Below are 19,714 nucleotides of genomic sequence, written 5' to 3'. Positions count from 1 at the left end.
TGTGTGTGTGTGTGTGTGTGTGTGTGTGTGTGTGACAAAAAGAGAGAAAGAGAAAAATACCCCAACATATCAAAGCTTCAATCATTCTATATATCTAATCTAATCTAAGTTATAAAAGCACTCTAAGCAAATGAATATATCTATCTAATCTATATACATAAAGATAAACATATATCTATCTAATCTAATCCAAGTACTGAGATATACAACCCAAGTATATCAAATGGATGATAATAGACTCCCCAAATAAACATAAAATGCTAGCACACACCTATAGAAAACGTGGAAAAGTAAAGTGCTTTCAACATGATAAATACTAGATATGCAAAAATGGTTTAAAAGATGGAAAATGGATAAATATCTAGATATGGCATCCAAAGATATTTACATGGATACATTTCAATCAAACCTCTTACAAGCATATCAAGCAAAACATCAAAGCAAGGGAGCAAATGGTAAACTTGCTTATTACAATATATATATCTATCCTTCATGTTGAAAATCCTACATACAAGCAAAGGCACACACACATCCATACATAACCAATTTACTCTTAATGGTATTTAGATAAAGTATTATATGACTTCAAACTCAATCACACACTTTATTGATCAAGACAAATGCATGGAGTAGATAAGCAAGAGAGACAAGGTTATACAAGCTATGTGAACTACAAAGTGTAGAATCAAAGGAGCACATGATTATAAAATGCCTAATATATACACACATATGAGTTGACTTTGATATACCTTTACAAGAGCCACTTCAATACACTTTGATTCTTTTTTAAGGTTAGATATAATATCCAATATTATTAAAAATGATTAAGTTCTTATAACACCTTGAAATTAAATATACACCCTAAAAATATAACATTATATCTTAATAAAAGAGTAAGCTTCTATAAAGATAAGTGGCTTGATAAAGATAGATACATCTTGCAATCTAATAAAAAGCTATGATAGCCTAACCTTGATTTTTCTTAGATAAGTATATTATTCAATGTAAAAAGCTATGATAGCCTAACCTTGATTTTTCTTAGATAAGTATATTATTCAATGTTATTAAAAATGACAAGGTTTTTATAATCACCTTAAATTTAGATATGGATAATATATTAATAAGAGGGTAAGCTTATGTGAAGATATATGGCTTGATAAAGATAAGCAAATCTTACAATCTAGCAAAAGTGATAGTAGCTTAACCTTGATTTTTCTCAAAAGATTAAGTATACTATTCAATGTTATTAAAAATATTAAGGTTCTTATAATCACCTTAAAATCAAATATACACCTTAAAAAGGTGAGCATAATATTAAAAGGATAGGCCTATGTAGATCCAACAAAAGCTATGGTACATAAATCTAAAATGAAGGTGAGGCTAGATGCTATGGAGAGGATTAAGGATGTGGAGGTGGAGATGGAGATGAAGGTGAAGAGAATCCAATAAACTTTTAATACCATGTTCAACGTTTCAAGTGTACAACCAATATCTATGATATAATAGCATGACATAAGAAAATAAAGACAAGTGAGAGAGACATGGGTACACATATGTACACTCGGATGCAACTCTTCATTAGTAGGTATGCATCTAAATAATCCTGCATACATCAACTAAGGTGTAGTCCAACAACTTGAAAAGCCACCCAACAATCACATGTTCATATCTACTAAAATCAAGGCTCTACCCCTCTTGGCAAATACTCAAACATGTTCAAACTAAAACTCCATCTACTACATCACTCATTGCACATTGGTGAAAACATACTACCATGCATTGGAAATGAAGTTCTAGTGAACCATAATTTGTTCTGATCTCTAGCCCTTAGCAATCTTATCTCTTATCGATACACTTTCTATCACTACATGGCTAAAGTAGCTACTTACGCCCTAGTCACAACTCTACTCCACACACCGCAGAGCAACGCACAGAGAGACAGATTCGGCAGAGAATGGTGGTGTAAAGATACACCGTTTGGGGATGCGAGAGAAGTGCAGGCCTAGGCACGCTCCCCTCGGATGCGGCGGGCGAGCTGGATGTCTTTGGGCATGATGGTGACACGCTTGGCGTGGATGGCGCAGAGGTTGGTGTCCTCGAAGAGGCCGACGAGGTAGGCCTCGGCAGCTTCCTGGAGGGCGAGCACGGCGGAGCTCTGGAAGCGGAGGTCGGTCTTGAAGTCCTGGGCGATCTCGCGGACCAGCCGCTGGAAGGGCAGCTTCCGGATGAGCAGCTCCGTGCTCTTCTGGTATTTGCGGATCTCCCGAAGGGCCACGGTGCCCGGCCGGAAGCGGTGGGGCTTCTTCACGCCGCCAGTGGCGGGGGCGGACTTGCGAGCCGCCTTCGTGGCCAGCTGCTTCCTGGGGGCCTTCCCCCCAGTGGACTTGCGGGCTGTCTGCTTCGTGCGTGCCATTGGCTCTGAGAGAGAGAGAGAGAGAGAGAGAGCGTGTGTGAGTGTATGTATATGTATGTGTGTGTATGTGGCTGCTACGAGAAATTGCTTGCACAGACACAAATTCATCCCTTTGCTACACCCATGTCTTTATACCACCCTCGTCCCAAATTTCCCCGCCTTCCGTTTTTGGAATTTTGAATTTTGAATTTTGAAATTTTCATTAAGACATATCGGTCAAGGAAGGCGTTTCGTATTTTGAAATTTAAATAGGGTAGTCGGGCCAATAGTGTTCAAAAAGATGAATCATGACACCTTTCGTGGTACGATTCCAGTTATGCCACTTGCTGGGTCGTTTTTTGAAATACAGCTTGTGATACACCCACCACACACATGAATTCCACATAAGTGTGTGGTGATATGAGTCTCGTAGACCAAGTTTACCCTCACAAGTTCAATGTTTGCACACATGCTACTTAGGCTGGTTACACACCGACAAGAGGTGGAAAAAGAGGTGTCCGCCACACTACGTGTCACAGGGTAATTGGATCTTATATTCGCGGTTGGCAAACATTTTAATGGGCGGGGGATCTCCCCTATCCTAAAATTCGGGCGCACCCAACACACAAGAAGACAACACATCTGTTCAAAAAGGGAGCTTGATGACTCACGGGAATCGAACATCTACCAATCACTACACACTACAATCTCAATACCAATGGATCAAGCCTATTCTGGTGAAACATATGGGCTAAATTTAGTGTGTAAGTAGAATCCCGAGGCTATGTGTAACCACCCTTACTTCATCTTCTACTCTCACAAGTGCAAAATTGAACGCTTTATTTCCTAATCCTCCAATTGGGTGGAGACACATCACCCAAGCTTTTGAGATTTACTAGTACAATGGTTGAACAAGCTTTTTCTCAGTAGTAGTAGGCAACAGATTAACGAGGCTACAAAAAAGGTGCCGCCACCTCAAAAAATTCCCACATATTAGTCTTTGTGTTCCTCATGTGCATGGGTTATGATTGATTCCTACTTGCAATCATTTTGTCCTTCTTCTTGCTCACGAATATTAAGCTAACTTTTTTTTAAATAAATAAAGTAAGCCTACAATAGCTATCATCAACTAAGGCAACAACAATTTTACAACTTCCCTCCATCTCCATGACTTTGTAATAGCTAAAGTTAACCAAAATTCATTCACACCAATCTCGAAGGTGGTGCCACTCTCTTGGCGCCTCTACCCTAAGATAAGTAGATCTATCCAAATCATAACATAAAGCGGAGATGTTTTATGTTTGAAATTTGAATGATAGGAGCATGCCCTGAGATTTCACATTTTATTCATGTGTTATCTTTTTAAAAATGCAAGCTATGTCACAATTTGGTTCATTTCTAGAGACAATCATATGTTGAAAACAACCCACAATAAAGAGACACATTAAATGGCCCACACATAACGTTATGAGCCATTCACTACACACAACATTATGAGCCATCCTATGTTGAAAACAACTTGCAATAAAGAGACACATTAAATGACCCACACGCAATATGTTGAAAACAACTTGCAATAAAGAGACACATTAAATGACCCACACGCAACGTTATGAGCCACTCACTGCAATGAGCATGTGTAACATGAGCCATTCGCATTGGTAAGCATAGAATATTATTGTGTTTGAGAGTTTTTACCACAATCTACCAAACCAAAACTTTGGAGTTACTAGTAAAGCAATGTGCTCAACTTAACTAACTCCTCTTGACTTAAGTTACCTAGCAAACTAGAAGTATACCACAACCACCATGCAAAGACTTTTGGCTTTATGCCAACGAGCTTCCAAACTAAGCCTTCAAAAAAACACATGGATTCTAAACTTCCAAATCTCCTAGAATGCTAAAGTTCTAATGGTATTTAGACCCAATGACACTATCTTGTCATTTCCAAAATTGCTTCCAAAAAGTATGAAATTGCTTGCCCTTTCTAGCATCAAGTTGTTTGATTAGGACAACCACAATTTTCCATGAAGGCTTGAAGGCTATGCTTAAATTCTAGGTTCTAATCCCATCAATCGCTATAAGAATGCCTCTTTCATAGTAGCAAACCAATGCTTTATCCTATGTACCCCTCTTTTGGCCCAACAAACTGCCTCTTCTTTAGAGCATTTGCACTAATGGTGGCTAAAAATCCCATGGCTAATAAACATTGTTCTTTAAGTGCATCGCAAGCCTTTTGCTAACAAGAGTACCTCTAATTAATATCTTCCTCCAATACACTAGCAAATGATGTATACGGCCTTATGCATGCACTTCCAACAGCACTTGAGTCAATAAAATATCAACTTCTTCTAGTCCCCAACTACCAGATAGCTTCGTGTTGCAATGGAAAATGTTTCCTAGCATCATCCTAGATTGGGGGTGCTATCAACTTTAGCCCAATAGCAAGGAAATATCAAAGAATTATGGGTCAATAACCCCTCATTCATCTATAGAAAATCAATAAATCAATTGGCGACAATTGACTAGACAAACCTTTCCATGCTTCTTGTTCCTCGCTGCAAACCTTGGCCACCTATGAAGAGGTATCAAAGTCATTCAAGTCCATTTTTAAGTCTTATGCTACCAATGCTTTGTCTACATCTAAGTTCCACAACCTCTACCATGAAGTTTTTATTAAACATGTATCATTATAGCCATGAGATATCAACCATATCAAGAGTGCCATCATCCCATGAAATACTCACTACTAAGACCCTTCCATCCAGGGAGTGAATCTTGAGAAAAAAAGGAGCTCTTACAATCTCGACAATAATGGCATATCCAAGCTTTCCACCAATCTCCCCTCAAAGAGGAAGGAACTGTAGCTACCATGAGAGAAAATGTCTCCACTCCTACTACGAATTTTATGTTCCTTCAATATAATCACATCAAGAACTTCATGTAGTGTCCATTTCCACAACAACCCTCTTTTTATCACTCCACTAATTCCTTTAACATTGTATGTTGCAAGCTTAACACTTCTCTAGGTCATCATCATTCTAATTTTGTGCATTTGAATCCTTATTAAAACCTTTATTCCTTTCTCCCACATTACATGATCAACTAGCCAAATGCACTAATAGAGGCTCCGAAGCCTAGCTATCCAATACTCATTCAAGAAAAAAGTTAGAATATTGTCACTTGATTCCATAGAAATCTAAAGCCATATATATGTTGGCATTAATGCTAGGTTATTCTTGCTCCAACTATTCTTGTGGTGTCTTGTTGATATCCCCAAAGACATCAGCCCTATCTCAAATTCCTATGGGGATTGCTACTTTGCTCCATAAGGTGTTGTTGGAAATGGCTGGAGCTTTGTCAAGGGTTGACGGGAGGAGCTTCTATGAAGGCTGTAATATCCCATATTGCAATAGTTAGACATGGTGGCTCTAATAATCAAGGATATGATTGCTTGGAAAAGATTTGCTTCCTATGCAATCGTTAAACATGGCGGCTATGATAATCAAGGAGGTGACTCCTTGGAAAAGATATGCTTCATAGATCCACAATTCCCAACCATTGTTGGTTGTGGAGAGATGCAAAATAGACAAAAGACTAGGTTGATTGTTCCCCTAATGGTCTCCCTTCCTTCTAACAACTCGAAGTTGCCTCCATTTGTGTCCTTGACATTACAAATATCAATACATCTAACTAAGGATCACAATTAGACATTTGTATATGCTTACCAATTGCCCAAGTTGAACTTCCTCGCACCTAGGGAACAATGCCCAATGGTGAAGGTGAGGAAGGGTACATGTGAGGATGACATAATTCTCTCTCTCTCTCTCTCTCTCTCTCTCTCCATCCATGCAAGTATACAATTGAAAGTGTGTCATCAACAGGGTTGCAAGGTGATAGTATGTTCCTATGGGGGCTAACTTACAGTGGACAGAGGGTGCCTTATTCTCAACACAAACAATTGGATGATGGTGATAGCAAGTGGTTGAGTATCATATTTGTGGCTAATCTAGGTCATTAGAGGAGAAGCACTAGAATTTAGGCTCATAGAGGGAGCTCGCACTCGAAAGCAATTGGTGCAAACTATAGCAATGAAGTGGAGTGGTGCAATGGTGGTAGTGCAATAGGGGGCAAAGTTGGAGAGAGAGTGTGTGGGGGGGAGGGGGAGAGGGAGAGGGAGGGGAGAGGGAAACAAAAAAAGAAAGAGAAAAAGCATCAAGAGAGAGAGAGAGAGAGAGAGAGAGAGAGAGAGAGAGAGAGAGAGAGAGAGAGAGAGAGAGAGAGAGAGAGAGAGTGTGTGTGTGTGTGTGTGTAAGCATACTTATGTGATAGCAAAAAAATGAGCATACATGCTTGAAAGAGTTATTATGGGCAAGGATGGTGTCTCAAAGGATGACACCAACTAATATTGACAAGTGAATGTTGTTTAAAAAGGTCCTAAGAAAGTGGAACTTTTGATCAACTATATCACTTAATTTGTTGCATCTGCGAGTATGTGAAGAATTCATTGTCATGAAAGGGGTTGATAATGACTTGTTGCTTGGACATCCTTGGATGCATAACAAATAACTCATTGAGGTCTAGGAAAATGGTCTAGTCTTTCTCAAAAATAGGAAAGATATAGTACAAATAGAAATGAAGACATTAAAAACATTCCTAGTTGACCTGGATGCAATCTCTAGCATTTTGTAAGGCGATGCCAATTGTCCTCTTGCTCAATAGCCTCTCACAAACTACATTACATGCCTCAAAGATGAGTAAGATTGGATGCATATACTTGCTACTCTATAATTGCCTTTTATAAAGGAGCTTGAATATTAGGGAAGCTCATGTTAATAGTATTTGGAAAAAGCTAAAGTCAATGACATTCTTGGTAGGTCAAGGCATACTATTTTTTGGTGGATTACTATTGTTTGAGGACTTTTATTATTTTGTGGTACTTTGTTATTTTATGTACTTCTTGGACATCATATTATCATGGAAGTATTATTGTGTGAGAGATAGGCTCACCAAGCCCGTGCACATTATATTATCACTTGCATTGTATTTCTTGCACCTGCAACTACTGCATGGGTTGCACACATCTGTTTGTGACTGTATTGGTGTAGACTAGGTCTATTTAGTTTAAGGATCAAGCACCCTTCAAGGAAGGACTGAACTAGAGCCCAAAAAGTAGATAGAATGCCTAAAGAAAGGGTGTAAACTCTAATCAAGGAAGGACTGACCTAGAGCCCAAAAAATAGATAGAACGCCCAAAGAAGGGTGTAAACTCTAATTCATAGTGGTGGAAACCCTGAACACAAAAGGGACGCAAACCCTAACGCTAAAGTGGGGAACCACCTAAGAGAAGCGACCCAATCTTAACCCTAATTTTGGTCTATACAAGATGGGAAGTCTCAATTGTATTTACCCTTTTTGGTGCATTCATGCTACGAAAGCTTTGTTAGTGCAACTATTGAAGCTTTCTATTCTTTGCTTTCATTCTATCATCTCGCTTCTATTTTTGAGAGTGAGTGACATGTGTGTTAAGCAAGGGTGTGAGGGAAGGTGAAGCTCTACATTACCTTCTTTCTCTTCTTCTTCTCTATTAACTTCTCAGCTTTTTGGCGTGTTTGATAGTGGATGCAAAGTAGCGATGTGATTGGATTGTGTTGCTTAGATCATGGAACCATCTTCCAGCCTTTAAGCTTTTGGACTACAATGCAAGAAGGTAAGATAGGTGAGTTCACTACATCTTAAAGCTAGTATTGTATTCTTGATTTTTTGGTATAAAGAGAATGATATGTGGTTAGTTAGAGTGGAGTGTTGAGAGACAAGGTGAGAGGTTGTCGCCAAAGTGAGTTATAGCTTTTGAAAGAATAAAAGTCCATCCAATGTCCTGATTGTTGTATGTTTGCCTCAACATTTTGATTCCATTGATGAGACATGGGATAGTGCAATCGTTGAGTTCTCATTTTGATTGTTGTGTGTTTGCCTCAACATTTTGATTCCTAATTGGCCAGGGGGATCGATTGACTATGTTTGCATCTTGCATACTTTGAAATGTCCATCGTCAGGTTAAGATAAGGAGTTGTGGAAGGAAAAAACAAGCTGAGCTAAATGCACAATAACTAGGACATTGGACATGAACTTCTATTCTTCTACAAGTTGCAACTCACTTTGATGAAAATCTCTCGCTTTATCTCTCAACACTCTGCATCTTCCTCTTAAGCCCAAGAAAGTAAGAATCCAAGACTAGCTTTGAGGTGTATTGAACTCACAAAAGAAAACATAGAACGAAAATGCAAAAACAAATCAAATAAAAACATTAAAAACACAAAACTCAAAAAACACAAAATCTTAGGGGAAAGCCATATTGCGATGATTGCAAGTCATGTATCTTAGTCTTCTTTCATTTGATTTGTATGGTCTTATACTTCGTCTTCTTGACAACCCATAAAAATGTGCCGAACATTACAAGAATTTTCAACAAATTTGTATAAACACAACACATGATTACCATAATTTCAAATTGATTCCATGCAGATACAGTTGTACTTGTTGCCTTCGAAGGATGCATCTCTACAATCTAGCAAGGAAAGAAGGTGGGAAATATGAATATAATGTTGCCAAATTTAGAGTTGGGAAAGGAAGGAATAAAGCTAAAATCACAGGCCAAATAACAATTGTGGAATTTTTTATTGGGGGACTCTCTCAAGAGGGGAGGTTGCACTTACGAGTTAGCTGGCCATAGTAAAGATCCCTAAGTTTCATGCCTATACAAAGGACAATAAGGTTCCCTTAAATGATGAGTTGCAATCAGACTATTTTTTAAGGGTCTAAGACAATTACACAGATTGTAATAATAGACTATCTTCACAAATTACCTTTGTTCATAGTCCATTTGTAGTATCTGTATAAATGAGACATCGAGGGGATAGTGTATGATAAGGAAGGGGGGAGAATCGTAAAATTTGAAGGTTAAAGGTTTTAAAGAAAAGGAAATGAAATAAAAGGAGGAAAAAAAGATATTGTTGGATGAGGGGGGCCATTAGCCATGTTTTTTGGGATGATAGAGAAGGGAGAGATAGAGGGCATGTGAATGTTTAGGGGAGGGAGAGAAAAGATCAACATTGCATCATCATAATCCTCACCCTCGCCATCATCATTGGCCTCATCATCACGATTCATCACCATTGTCTTCATGATTATCATTGTTATCAACCTCTTAATCATTTCCTTCACCCTCATTTCAATCTCCATCATTTCTCTCTCAGTCCCTCGTCCAGGTGTAGCCTCAAGTCACACATTCATGGTGCCAATTGTGGATACAATAGATTAGAGAAGAACATAATGTTTCTTTTCTTCTTTCAAACCTTCAGCTTAAAGATTCAATTTAAAGAACCACAAAGATTGATTCATACCTGGGGAATTCAAACGGTTCAAGCAAAGTGAGAGACTCACAGCGGGTAATAAGGGGAGGAAGTGTTGAGGGACCAAGTTGGTAGACCAATTTCCATTGTTGGACTATGGAGACGTATCTTCAAAGATGCAACTACAAATCCCAAAATTAGCAAGTAAGTACGTCATTTTATAATTAATTAAGAATATGGAAAACTCTCAATTTACTATGTTTGATATTTTTAATTTATGCATTGAAACCTAATTGTGCATCACTTATATTTGATATGATCTTTAGATCTTGTTTGAAATGTTTGAAAATGAAAAAAATAAGAAAGACGCATTAAATTAGGAATTAAAAAATCTTTTAAAATGTATAGAATTTTAAAAAATGTACAATAGGTAAATTTTATATTTTCTTAGTATTTAAGAGATTGAAGAAAACCTTTTTAATTTTTCTTTATTTTTAAAGAATCTACTTACTATTTTTTAAAATGAAAAAGCTAGATTTTTAAAGTATAATTTTGCTTTTCTATGGTTTCATTATATTTTAATAAGCTCATAAAAAATAAAATAAAATTTTCTAGTTAAATTAAACACTTAAATAATTGAAACAAGAACAAGTAGTTATTTATTTGTTGTGCTACAATGTGTTCACACTGGGATAAAAGGGCTAGGAAAGTCTAGAGTGGGTCATACACTTTATCATATGATTTTATTAATAAATAATAATAATAATAATATATTTTAAATATTAAATATTTTTTGGTTATTTGAAATTCATATGTGAAAGACATAAAAAAGTGGCATAGGGGTAAGTGTAAGAAGTTGGAAGAATAAGGATTTAGTGTGTAAATAATATTGATGCCATGTCACACTAACATTGATATAAAAGGAGAGGACATGTAATTTTTCTCATCTTTTTGACACATTAATACATTAATGTCCTTTTTCTCTTCACCTTGCTCTGAGCTTCAATGGCTTCTTTCTCTTTCCTGTCGTTCTCTCTCCATTTCTAGTATTTATCTCTCCTTGTCACTCTATTTCTCTCTCTTCTGCACTCCTAACTCTTTTGTAGTCTTCTCTCTCTCCAGTTCACTTCTTGCAAGTGGTATCAAAGCATTGATCTTTGATTCATTTTTCCTTCTATTTCAACCTAATTTTCTTCCTAAAAACCAATTTCAAACAAGTACTACAGGTACTTGACAAAGACAGTGACTAGCAGAGGTTTGCAAACCATCTACAATTAGCAGGAGACTATATCTGGAGATTTCAAGGTGAGATCTTCAAGGTTAGATATGGCGGTGGAAGGCTAAAATAGCAGGTCATCATCAAATTTTCATGCAATTTGGAGGTAAATAGTTAAATGGGAGTTAACTAGGCTTCACTGGGAGTTAAACTGTGGTTACTTTTCAAGTGGAGCTTCTCTTTCTCTCTCTTACAAGCTTTTGGCTAAAGCTTCAATGATGGCTGCCAAGAAATCTTTCAAGTTTCATCTCTACTGACCATTTCTCTGAGGTAAACCATGGGGCAATGATTCCTCAAGTCTTGGACTACAGATTGAGTACCATGGTTAGGCATCTTATGTAGTTATAAGGGAGTAGCAAACTACCCGAAAAATGCACCGCAAAATTGTGCTAAATTTCCTACTCTAATCTTCTTCTTCCTCTGTTGTATATCTTCTACAGTTTGGTTGCATAACATTGAAGTATTCAGTAAGGCATACCTTCAGCAACTTTCAACAAGATTGAAGCTATGATCTTCATCTTGTTTGTTGAAAACCCTAAAACACAGTATGGTAGCCATAGTCACAGACCTGGAAGCTCAAATTTATTCAATCTCTAGATCTTCTTGACCTCCAAGGCTTCTCTAGTATCATTTTAAAGCTGAATGGACTCCAAGATTGAAGACATCGCAAGGATTTTAGCTCATTGAGGATCTTAGAGCTCATATTGAAGGTTTATTTTGGGGCTTTCCTTCAAGAGGCTTAAATCTTTGGTATTCAAGTATTCAAGCAAGCTTAAGGCATTGATTCTTCATGGATTTGATCATATTGAAGCTTATGGACTAATTTTATCGATATTTCAAGCCTTATGATGGATTCATGGTGGATTATGGAGGATTCTTCCATTATTTGGATTGGAGCTAACATTAACTATCTTCTTCATGCTTAATCAATGTGTCTTTCTTGCTTAATCTCTGAAATCTCTCAATAATCCACTTGCTTATGATTTTTCACTTGTTGATGAGAGATTATTGATCAATTACTTCTCTGAATTGATCAATAGATCAGAGATTAGTGCTCTTCCTATTAATTAGAGCCCATTTCATTGAATTTCAACATTGATTCAATCATATTTCATCATAGATATCATTTACAAAGTTTGATGCATAACCTTGACTTGATTTGCTGAATTCTTTTATCCAAGCTTGAAATAAAGTAAAAAGGGTAAGTGCTAGCAATCAGTGAGTCACTGAATTGCATTGGTAAGACCCTCTTCCTATCCAATCTTTCAAAATTTCCATCCAATTGCATTTCATGAAAGGGCTGAATGAATATTTCAGACATACATTTCATGTTGATTGATTAGAATAGCATGCTACTACTATGTTGGTATACCCACCAAGGAAAAAGGTGGATGTTAGGGGAGGTAGTGGGACAAAAGAGAGGTGACCCTCCCTCACTATCAAAGATTTTGAAGGGGGTGCAACCAACTGACCCAGAGGGAACTTTGCCCACCTCCCGGTGATTCACAACCCGTGTAGGGAGCCTGTGCTACCATTTTATCCCTCAAACATGTACAGTGAGTGGAGAATTGAAGATTGAAGTGTTCTCAAAGGCTCAAGTACCTTCAAGAGCAAAACAAGAACTTTATAGGACACTACAGGGTATTTACAGGCCCTTACAGGTACAAACTTCATACTAAGATACATGTGCATGTACTACAAGGTGCCCACAAGTCCTACTCAACTGCCTACAAGGTTTGGTAGACATTTGGAACTACTATTTTACCTTACAGGTGGAAACAGGGCATTCACTGGTTGAAACAGGGTGTAGGCTTGGATAGTTCAAATTCAAAGATTGAATTGCATAATTTTATGTCCTAAACCTATTATAGTGTGCTATAGCTCATCTTAAAGAGGGCATCCTTGGCTTCAATTTGAATCAATTTTTTTTGAATTGAAGCTTCATAGCTCTAGTAATAGCCATTTTTCTTATAGGAGGTATTGCAAGACTACACTATTATGGTAGGGCATAAAGGCAAAAGTAAGGCCCAGGATGATTATGCACAGTAAATCATAGATTCTATGCTGGAGAATATACCCCAAGAGAGTCCTAAAGAGCCCCAAGTGCATGGAGAAATCAATGCACTTAGTAATACCTTGTGTGCTCATGAAAGTAGACATGCCCAATGTCATGAGGACCTATTATCAAGAGTGGAGTAGATGGTCTTGTCTTCTACTAATCAAACAAAGTCTTCTATTGAGAAATTAATGGATTAAACTACTCAAACAAAGGATTCTATTGATAAGTTAGTAGAATCTAATGCTCAAATAATGACTTAATTCTCCCAATGGATGCAAATGCAAATGGGATCTAAAGAAGCAAAGGAGAAAGCTTATTCAAATAGTGAGCCCTCAGTCCCACTTCAGCCACCTAACCAAAATGGTCAATGTCATGGAATCATTGGACGAAGGGGTATCCCAAATAGCCAATATGAAGTAGGTGAGACTTCACAAAGACACGATGACTATTTAAGCAGTTTGAATGGTGCCAACTCCCAAGCTTTTGGGTTGAATACCCAACTTCGTAGAGGTACTCTAACAACGGAAAGGTTTCATACTAGTTCTCAACCACCTATTGGGAGAGTTCCATCACATTTTGGGGGTTCAATGCCTAATGCTCATGACCAGTCTATTTTAGGACAACAACCCTTCCATGAAAGAGAGCTGAACGATAAGCTCATTTTGGCCAAGTTCAATGGTCAATCATCTTCACCATCTGATCTAGAGGAGTGGACCTCTAAATTGGAATCTTACTTTGACATATTTCCTAAAACTAATGATATGAAGACTCATTTTTCTTATTTGCATTTGGAGGGATTTGGGCATACTTGGTGGAGGTATATTAAAAAGAAAAACATACTTGTAGAGAATTGGGAAGATTTTAAGTCACTTATGGCTGAAGTCTTTGTCTCCCCTCTTGAAAAAGAGAAATTGGCATGGAGATGGTATGGTTTAGAGCAAAGAGTCCTAAGTGTAAGAGAGTATACCAATCAATTCCTCAATCTGACCATGTATGTAGAGAGCATAAGTGATGAGACTAAGGTCCACAAGTACATGTATGGCTTAGAGCCATCCTTATCAATTGATGTCATGGCCTACCTCTCTTTTCAAAGCTATTGAGCTTGCAGAGTGCCATGGAAGGAAATATAGAAAGGAGTCCTCATTTCATCCTTGTTATGGATAGTCAAGGACTGTTTTAAAACATGAACAAGTTGGTCATGTTTATGGCAGTAATCATGCGCCAAGTGGAGGTTTAAGGGTGCCAACTTATCCATTGTTCAATGCTTCAAGACATCAAAGTAATTCCAAGACAACAAAGAGTCCTAGATTTGACTTCAAACAAGGGGACAACAAGCCTAAATCTATTTCAGAATCCCAAGTCTATTCCTATGGACCTCTACAAAGAAAGAAAGGAAAAGGGTTTATGCTTCAAGTGTGGGGAAAAGTATACACTTGATCATGCCACAAAGTGTGTATACAAAAATGCAAAAGCCAAGGTTCATAGTATGTTAGTCTTTGAGGATTCTGAATATGATATTGATGAGGCTAATGCAATAGCACCTAATGCTGAAAATGATGATCTTGAGGAAGAAGTTGGGCAAGAGTACTATTATGATCCGGTCGACTCTTTTCCTTTTGATCCAGGTGGGAGTGTTCCTTTTGACCTAGGTGGGATTTTGAGGAAGAAGTTGGGCAAGAGTACTATTATGATCCAGCCGACTCTTTTCCTTTTGATCCGGGTGGGAGTGTTCCTTTTGACCTAGGTGGGATTTATCATGAGCCACTTGCTACCACTAGTTGTTCCATTTCCATGGATTCTTGGACAAGTTCTAAGAGCCCTAATACACTCTGTATGAAGGGTAACATTCCTGGGACGGCTATGTTCATTTTGATAGATAGTGGCAGTACAATAGTTTTGTGAATAAGTCCATTATGGACAAGCTGAATTGTCTTTCCACTGACTTATAGCAGCCCATAAGAGTTCAAGTGGCCAATGGTGAATAAAAAATTAGCACACAAATATGTCCACTGGTTTCTTTACAACTGGCTGAAAATTTTGAAGCAAAAGCAAACCTGGTTACCTTGGAAATGGGGCCTATAGATATTTGTACTTGGTTGTGATTGGTTGATATGACATTAGGCAAAATCACTATGGATTTCTCATAGTTGTATATGGAGTTTGTCTTTGATGGATAGCTCATCCATTTATAGGAAATCCCTAGTAGATCATAGTTTTAGCTTATTACCATTCAACAACTCAAAAGGGAGTACAAGAGGCATTCACAGATATTTGTTTTGCATTTGAATAAAGAGATTGAAGATTAGTCCATAAATTCAGCAAGTCATCCAGCCTTGAAAGCTCCTCTTGAGGAGTATAGGGATTTGTTTGAGGTGCCTACTTCATTGCCTCCCAAGAGAGTAGTAGATTATCCTATTGATTTGGAGCCCAACTCAAAGCCAATCAATAAGCCACCCTATAGATTATCCAAGTGTGAGCAAGAGGAAGTAGTCAAGAAAATCAAGGAACTTCTTGAGATAGGATTCATTGAACCTAGTTCTTCACCCTATGCATCTCCAGTATCTTAACAAGATCATAGTGAAGAATAGGTATCCAATACCCATGATTGATGATTTACTAGATGAGCTTAAGGGGGCTAGATTCTTTACGAAGATTGATTTGAGGTTAGGGTATCATCAGATCTGTATGCGTGAGGTGATGAGATCAAGACTGCTTTTAGGATTTATCGAGGGCTCTATCATTTCCTAGTGATCCCTTTGGGCTTACAAATGCTCTAGCTACCTTCGAGAGTCTGATGAACAAGATTTTGTAGCATTTCCTCTTTCAGTTTATCTTAGTCTTCTTTGATGACATTCTGATTTATAGTAAGACCCTTTAGGGCAACCTATCACACATGAGGAAGGGTTTTGATGTATTGAGACATCATAGACTCTTTGCTAAGGAAAATAAATGCTCTTTCATGCAAATTGAAGTGGAATACTTGGGACATATTGTCAGTGAAAAAGGGATACAAGCTGACCCCAAGAAGGTGCAGTGTATTAAAGATTGGCCAATACCTATTGCTACTACTTCTCTTAGAAGATTTCTTGGTCTATCTTCATTTTATCATTGATTCATCAAGCATTATGCAACTATTGTAGCTCCTTTGACTGATAGGATGAAGAAGAAAGCTTTCTTTTGGGATGCTCTTACTGATAGTAGCTTCAACCAATTAAAGAAACCCCTTATTTCCGCTCCTATTCTAGTATGCTCGGATTTTTCGAATGAGTTTACAATACAGTGTGGTGCTAGTGGCCAAGGCATTGGGACTGCTTTGTTGTAGGAGCATGGAGAGTGATTGCCTTTGAAATCCATAAGCTTACAAACATAGAGATGACCATGAATGTTTATGACCAAGAGATGTTGCCTATCTTGCATGCAATAAAGAAGTGGAACCATTATTTGTATGGCAAGCGATTTAGAGTTCAAAGTGATCATAGGGTCCTTAAGTATTTCCTTACTTGATCTTATCTTACTCCTAAGCAACGTAGGTGGGTAGCTATACTACAAAATTATGCTTTTGACATCACTCATATGAGGGGTAAAGGCAATATAGTGGCTAATTCTCTTTCTTGTATGTGGGCTTGCAAAGTTTCAGCAATGACTGAGCTATATAGTGATTGGATTGAAGAACTACAGGAGGCTTATCTTTTGGATGAAGAGATCAACCATATTTTTCAGAAATTACAACAAGGTCTCATGGAAGATAACTCGCATTATTAGCTTAAAAATAGCCTTATCTAGTTAAATGGCAAGACCAATTGCCCTTGGACGAGCAGGCATGCCCTTGGACGAGCCGCGGGCGCAAGTTGCGTTCAAAGACTCGATGATTCGCGGAATTCTGCAATTCACACTACATATCGCATTTTGTTGCGTTCTTCATCGTTGCAAGAGCCAAGATATCCATTGTTGAGAGTCGTTGCGTTTTGTTTTTCGATCCTCCCAAGGGGAGGAATCTCAGACAAGACAAGGTTTATCAAGTTCCTCCTACCACCCCCGCGTGCGGGGAGGGGCAAAGGGTTTATCAAGGTAGCGGCGTGCCCGAATGAGCACGACGGAGGGGGATCGCCCCAAGCAAGGGAGAGAGGTCGAAGGCATCCCTCCTTCCTCCTCCACCCGCACAGTCGCGAGACGACCCCGAAGCGAATGTGAAGTCTCTTTTTTAATAGACTACTTTTTTTAAAATTTCCCCAAGATTGTTAATGGTAAATATTAAATTGGGCAAGGGATATGGATTTTCTTGATGGTGATAGGTACTTTGGGCAACATTTATGTGTGGACATCGAACAATTATTGATCTAGAGTTAGGGTTATAGCAACTGTTCTGAAACAGTGAATAAAAAATTGCCATCCTTTCTTAAGTTATTGAGTACTCATGCTATAGTGAAAACCTTAAGCATGGAAGCTTAAGAAATAATCTATAAGGAAAATGAAGCTATGGAGATGATAGTAATCTATGTCCAATTTAAGTTAGTGTGAGATAGGAAGGAGTTAGATTGTGTATGAGTTTGGAGGAGAGAAGGAAACAACAAAATGCAGCTCAAGATCAATGAGCAAGGGAACAAGCAACTATGCAAAGCAAGAGGCTTGGTTATTGGAGAAACTCGAAATAGTCAACATGTTAGTAGACTTGGGTGGTATAGATGCAACATCTAGTTCAAACGAAGAACCTATTGGACCCGAAATCCAATTTGACAAAGCACCCTCGAGAGGAAGTATGGATAGCCTAACTAAAGGGAGAATTTAGCAAGTGAAGATCTAAAAGTGAGATTAATGCTACAATATGCATTGACAAATCCTCTACTATTTGGGACTTAGAGTCTACTTTCGGTTTAAAATAGTTATTTAATGAACCAATGGAGGCTCCATGGATAGAACGAGCATTAGATCTAGGATTACGATCCTTATTTAGAGTTTCCCATGAGAACCATTTTAAGATGTGACTAACTTGGGGTTAAGATCCCTATTTAAAGAGCCCAAGGAACTAGCATGGGTTGACCTTACTCGAGATTTTGGACAAAGGAACTTATTTAGGGAAATCATAGCTCGCAATCTTGTAAGACTATTTTACCCAATTTGGAGGTCTTTGGAACAATGATCCCAATGCATATATACAAAGGTTTGAAGTAATATATGTAGCAAACAAGACAATGGATGCCGATTGGAAGCTTCATATCCTTCTAGCGATATTTAGATGAAGTAATGAGATGGTACAACAACTTAAGTAATCAATATAAGGGAATTTATGCTGCCCTACCATTCATAGAAATTTTTTGATGACAAGGGTCCAAGATCGGTTAGCTCTTCAATTGGATTATTTATCTCAAGGGACAATTGAGAGTGTTAAACATTATATTGAACATACAGAAACAATCATATGAAAGATGAATCCCAAGCCAACCCAAAAGCAAAAATTTGTAGATGGTCTTAAGCTAGATGTGCATTATCATGTAAGCCTGCTACATTGGTAGAAGCAAAAAGCCATGCTAGATGGTGGAAAGAAGTGCAGCTTACTCAACAACAATAGAAGGACTTATTCAAGGAGCCTTGGATGGATTATCCTCGTAGTTCAAGTGGAGTGCCCAAGAACTTGTCCTATGTGACCATTCCATTAAATCTAACTACAAGTTCTAATGTGCCAAAGGTACCTTTGAATCCTTATACTTTGATTTTAGCCTATATGATGCAGATAGGAATGCCATTGGTGCCCTAGACTTAGTCTACACTAGATGAAGCCAAAGTAGTAAACATAATCACAATGTCTCTTGGAAAATTAAAAGAGAAGATAATGGATGCAGTCCAAGCACCATTAAAAGAAATTTATTCAATAACAATGCAAGCCACCAATATATAATGACCTTCAAGTAGTTTGACTACCAATCCACCTAGATTAAATATATGGTGTGGTAATTGCCATGGGTATGGTCATGTGGCTATTGAATGTACAACTCCCTCAAGGTTAGTGCTAGACTATCCACCATTACGTACCTTTTGCCTAAAGATAGGGCATTTGGGTACAAATTGTTGGCATAAGATAGGTTAGGATTAGAAAGAAGCACAAGCAATGCAGAAAAAGTACAATTACATGGACATGGATAATACTACTTACAAGATTGAATCGCCTACCCAGCCGTTTAGGCTATGAGGTTTGCCTATCCAAGGAAGATCTCCAATGCCCTGAAATACTTATAATAGTGATTGGAATCATTGAAAAATTTATCATTTTAGGAGAAATAATAAAAAATTCCATAATACAATGGGGTAGAATGCACAACAATGGCCTAGAGGACCAATAATTTGTTATTGATGCCAACATGAAGGGAACATGGCTACGTATTGTCCAAGTGCACACAAAAATTAGAACTATATGCCTCTTTACAAGAAGTGTAGCGACAAAAAGTATTATGAAGAGAATTGACCCAAGCAAGATGATAACAAGATTAACAATAAGGGTAAACAAGTCTCTAATGACCCCTCAACTTCATTTGCAATTTTAGTCAAGGTAGATATAAAAGAGCAATAATGCAAAGTTAAGTTTAAATTCCTACCTCATAGGGTGACTTTTAAGGCTGGATCCCATGATTGGTGTCATCACT

The 19,714-nt window shown here is 37.9% G+C and overlaps 1 protein-coding gene and 1 non-coding gene across 2 annotated transcripts; both read right to left on the bottom strand.

Annotated features, from left to right (window-relative positions):
* Positions 1–1,549: 1,549 nt before the first annotated feature.
* LOC148008938 (histone H3.2) lies at positions 1,550–2,496 on the bottom strand. The gene has a single exon (XM_087673879.1). The coding sequence runs from the start codon at positions 2,411–2,413 to the stop codon at positions 2,003–2,005; it is 411 nt and encodes a 136-aa protein (XP_087530005.1). The 5' UTR covers positions 2,414–2,496; the 3' UTR covers positions 1,550–2,002.
* A 14,391-nt stretch (positions 2,497–16,887) lies between these two features.
* LOC148008937 (5.8S ribosomal RNA) lies at positions 16,888–17,036 on the bottom strand. The gene has a single exon (XR_015689883.1). It is a non-coding gene; the product is annotated as a 5.8S ribosomal RNA (ribosomal RNA).
* Positions 17,037–19,714: the final 2,678 nt, after the last annotated feature.

The sequence above is a fragment of the Lygodium microphyllum genome, unplaced genomic scaffold (assembly GCF_053477565.2).
Source record: "Lygodium microphyllum isolate KBCC unplaced genomic scaffold, Lygodium_microphyllum_v1.1.10 scaffold_44, whole genome shotgun sequence".
In the NCBI taxonomy this organism is placed as follows: Eukaryota; Viridiplantae; Streptophyta; class Polypodiopsida; order Schizaeales; family Lygodiaceae; genus Lygodium; species Lygodium microphyllum.
Note: the sequence above shows the minus strand (reverse complement) of the source record. Positions and strands in the feature narration are given on the sequence as shown.

Excerpts from the sequence above, each read along its gene's own strand:
- LOC148008938 (XM_087673879.1), bottom strand. The coding sequence starts at position 2,413 with ATGGCACGCACGAAGCAGACAGCCCGCAAGTCCACTGGGGGGAAGGCC.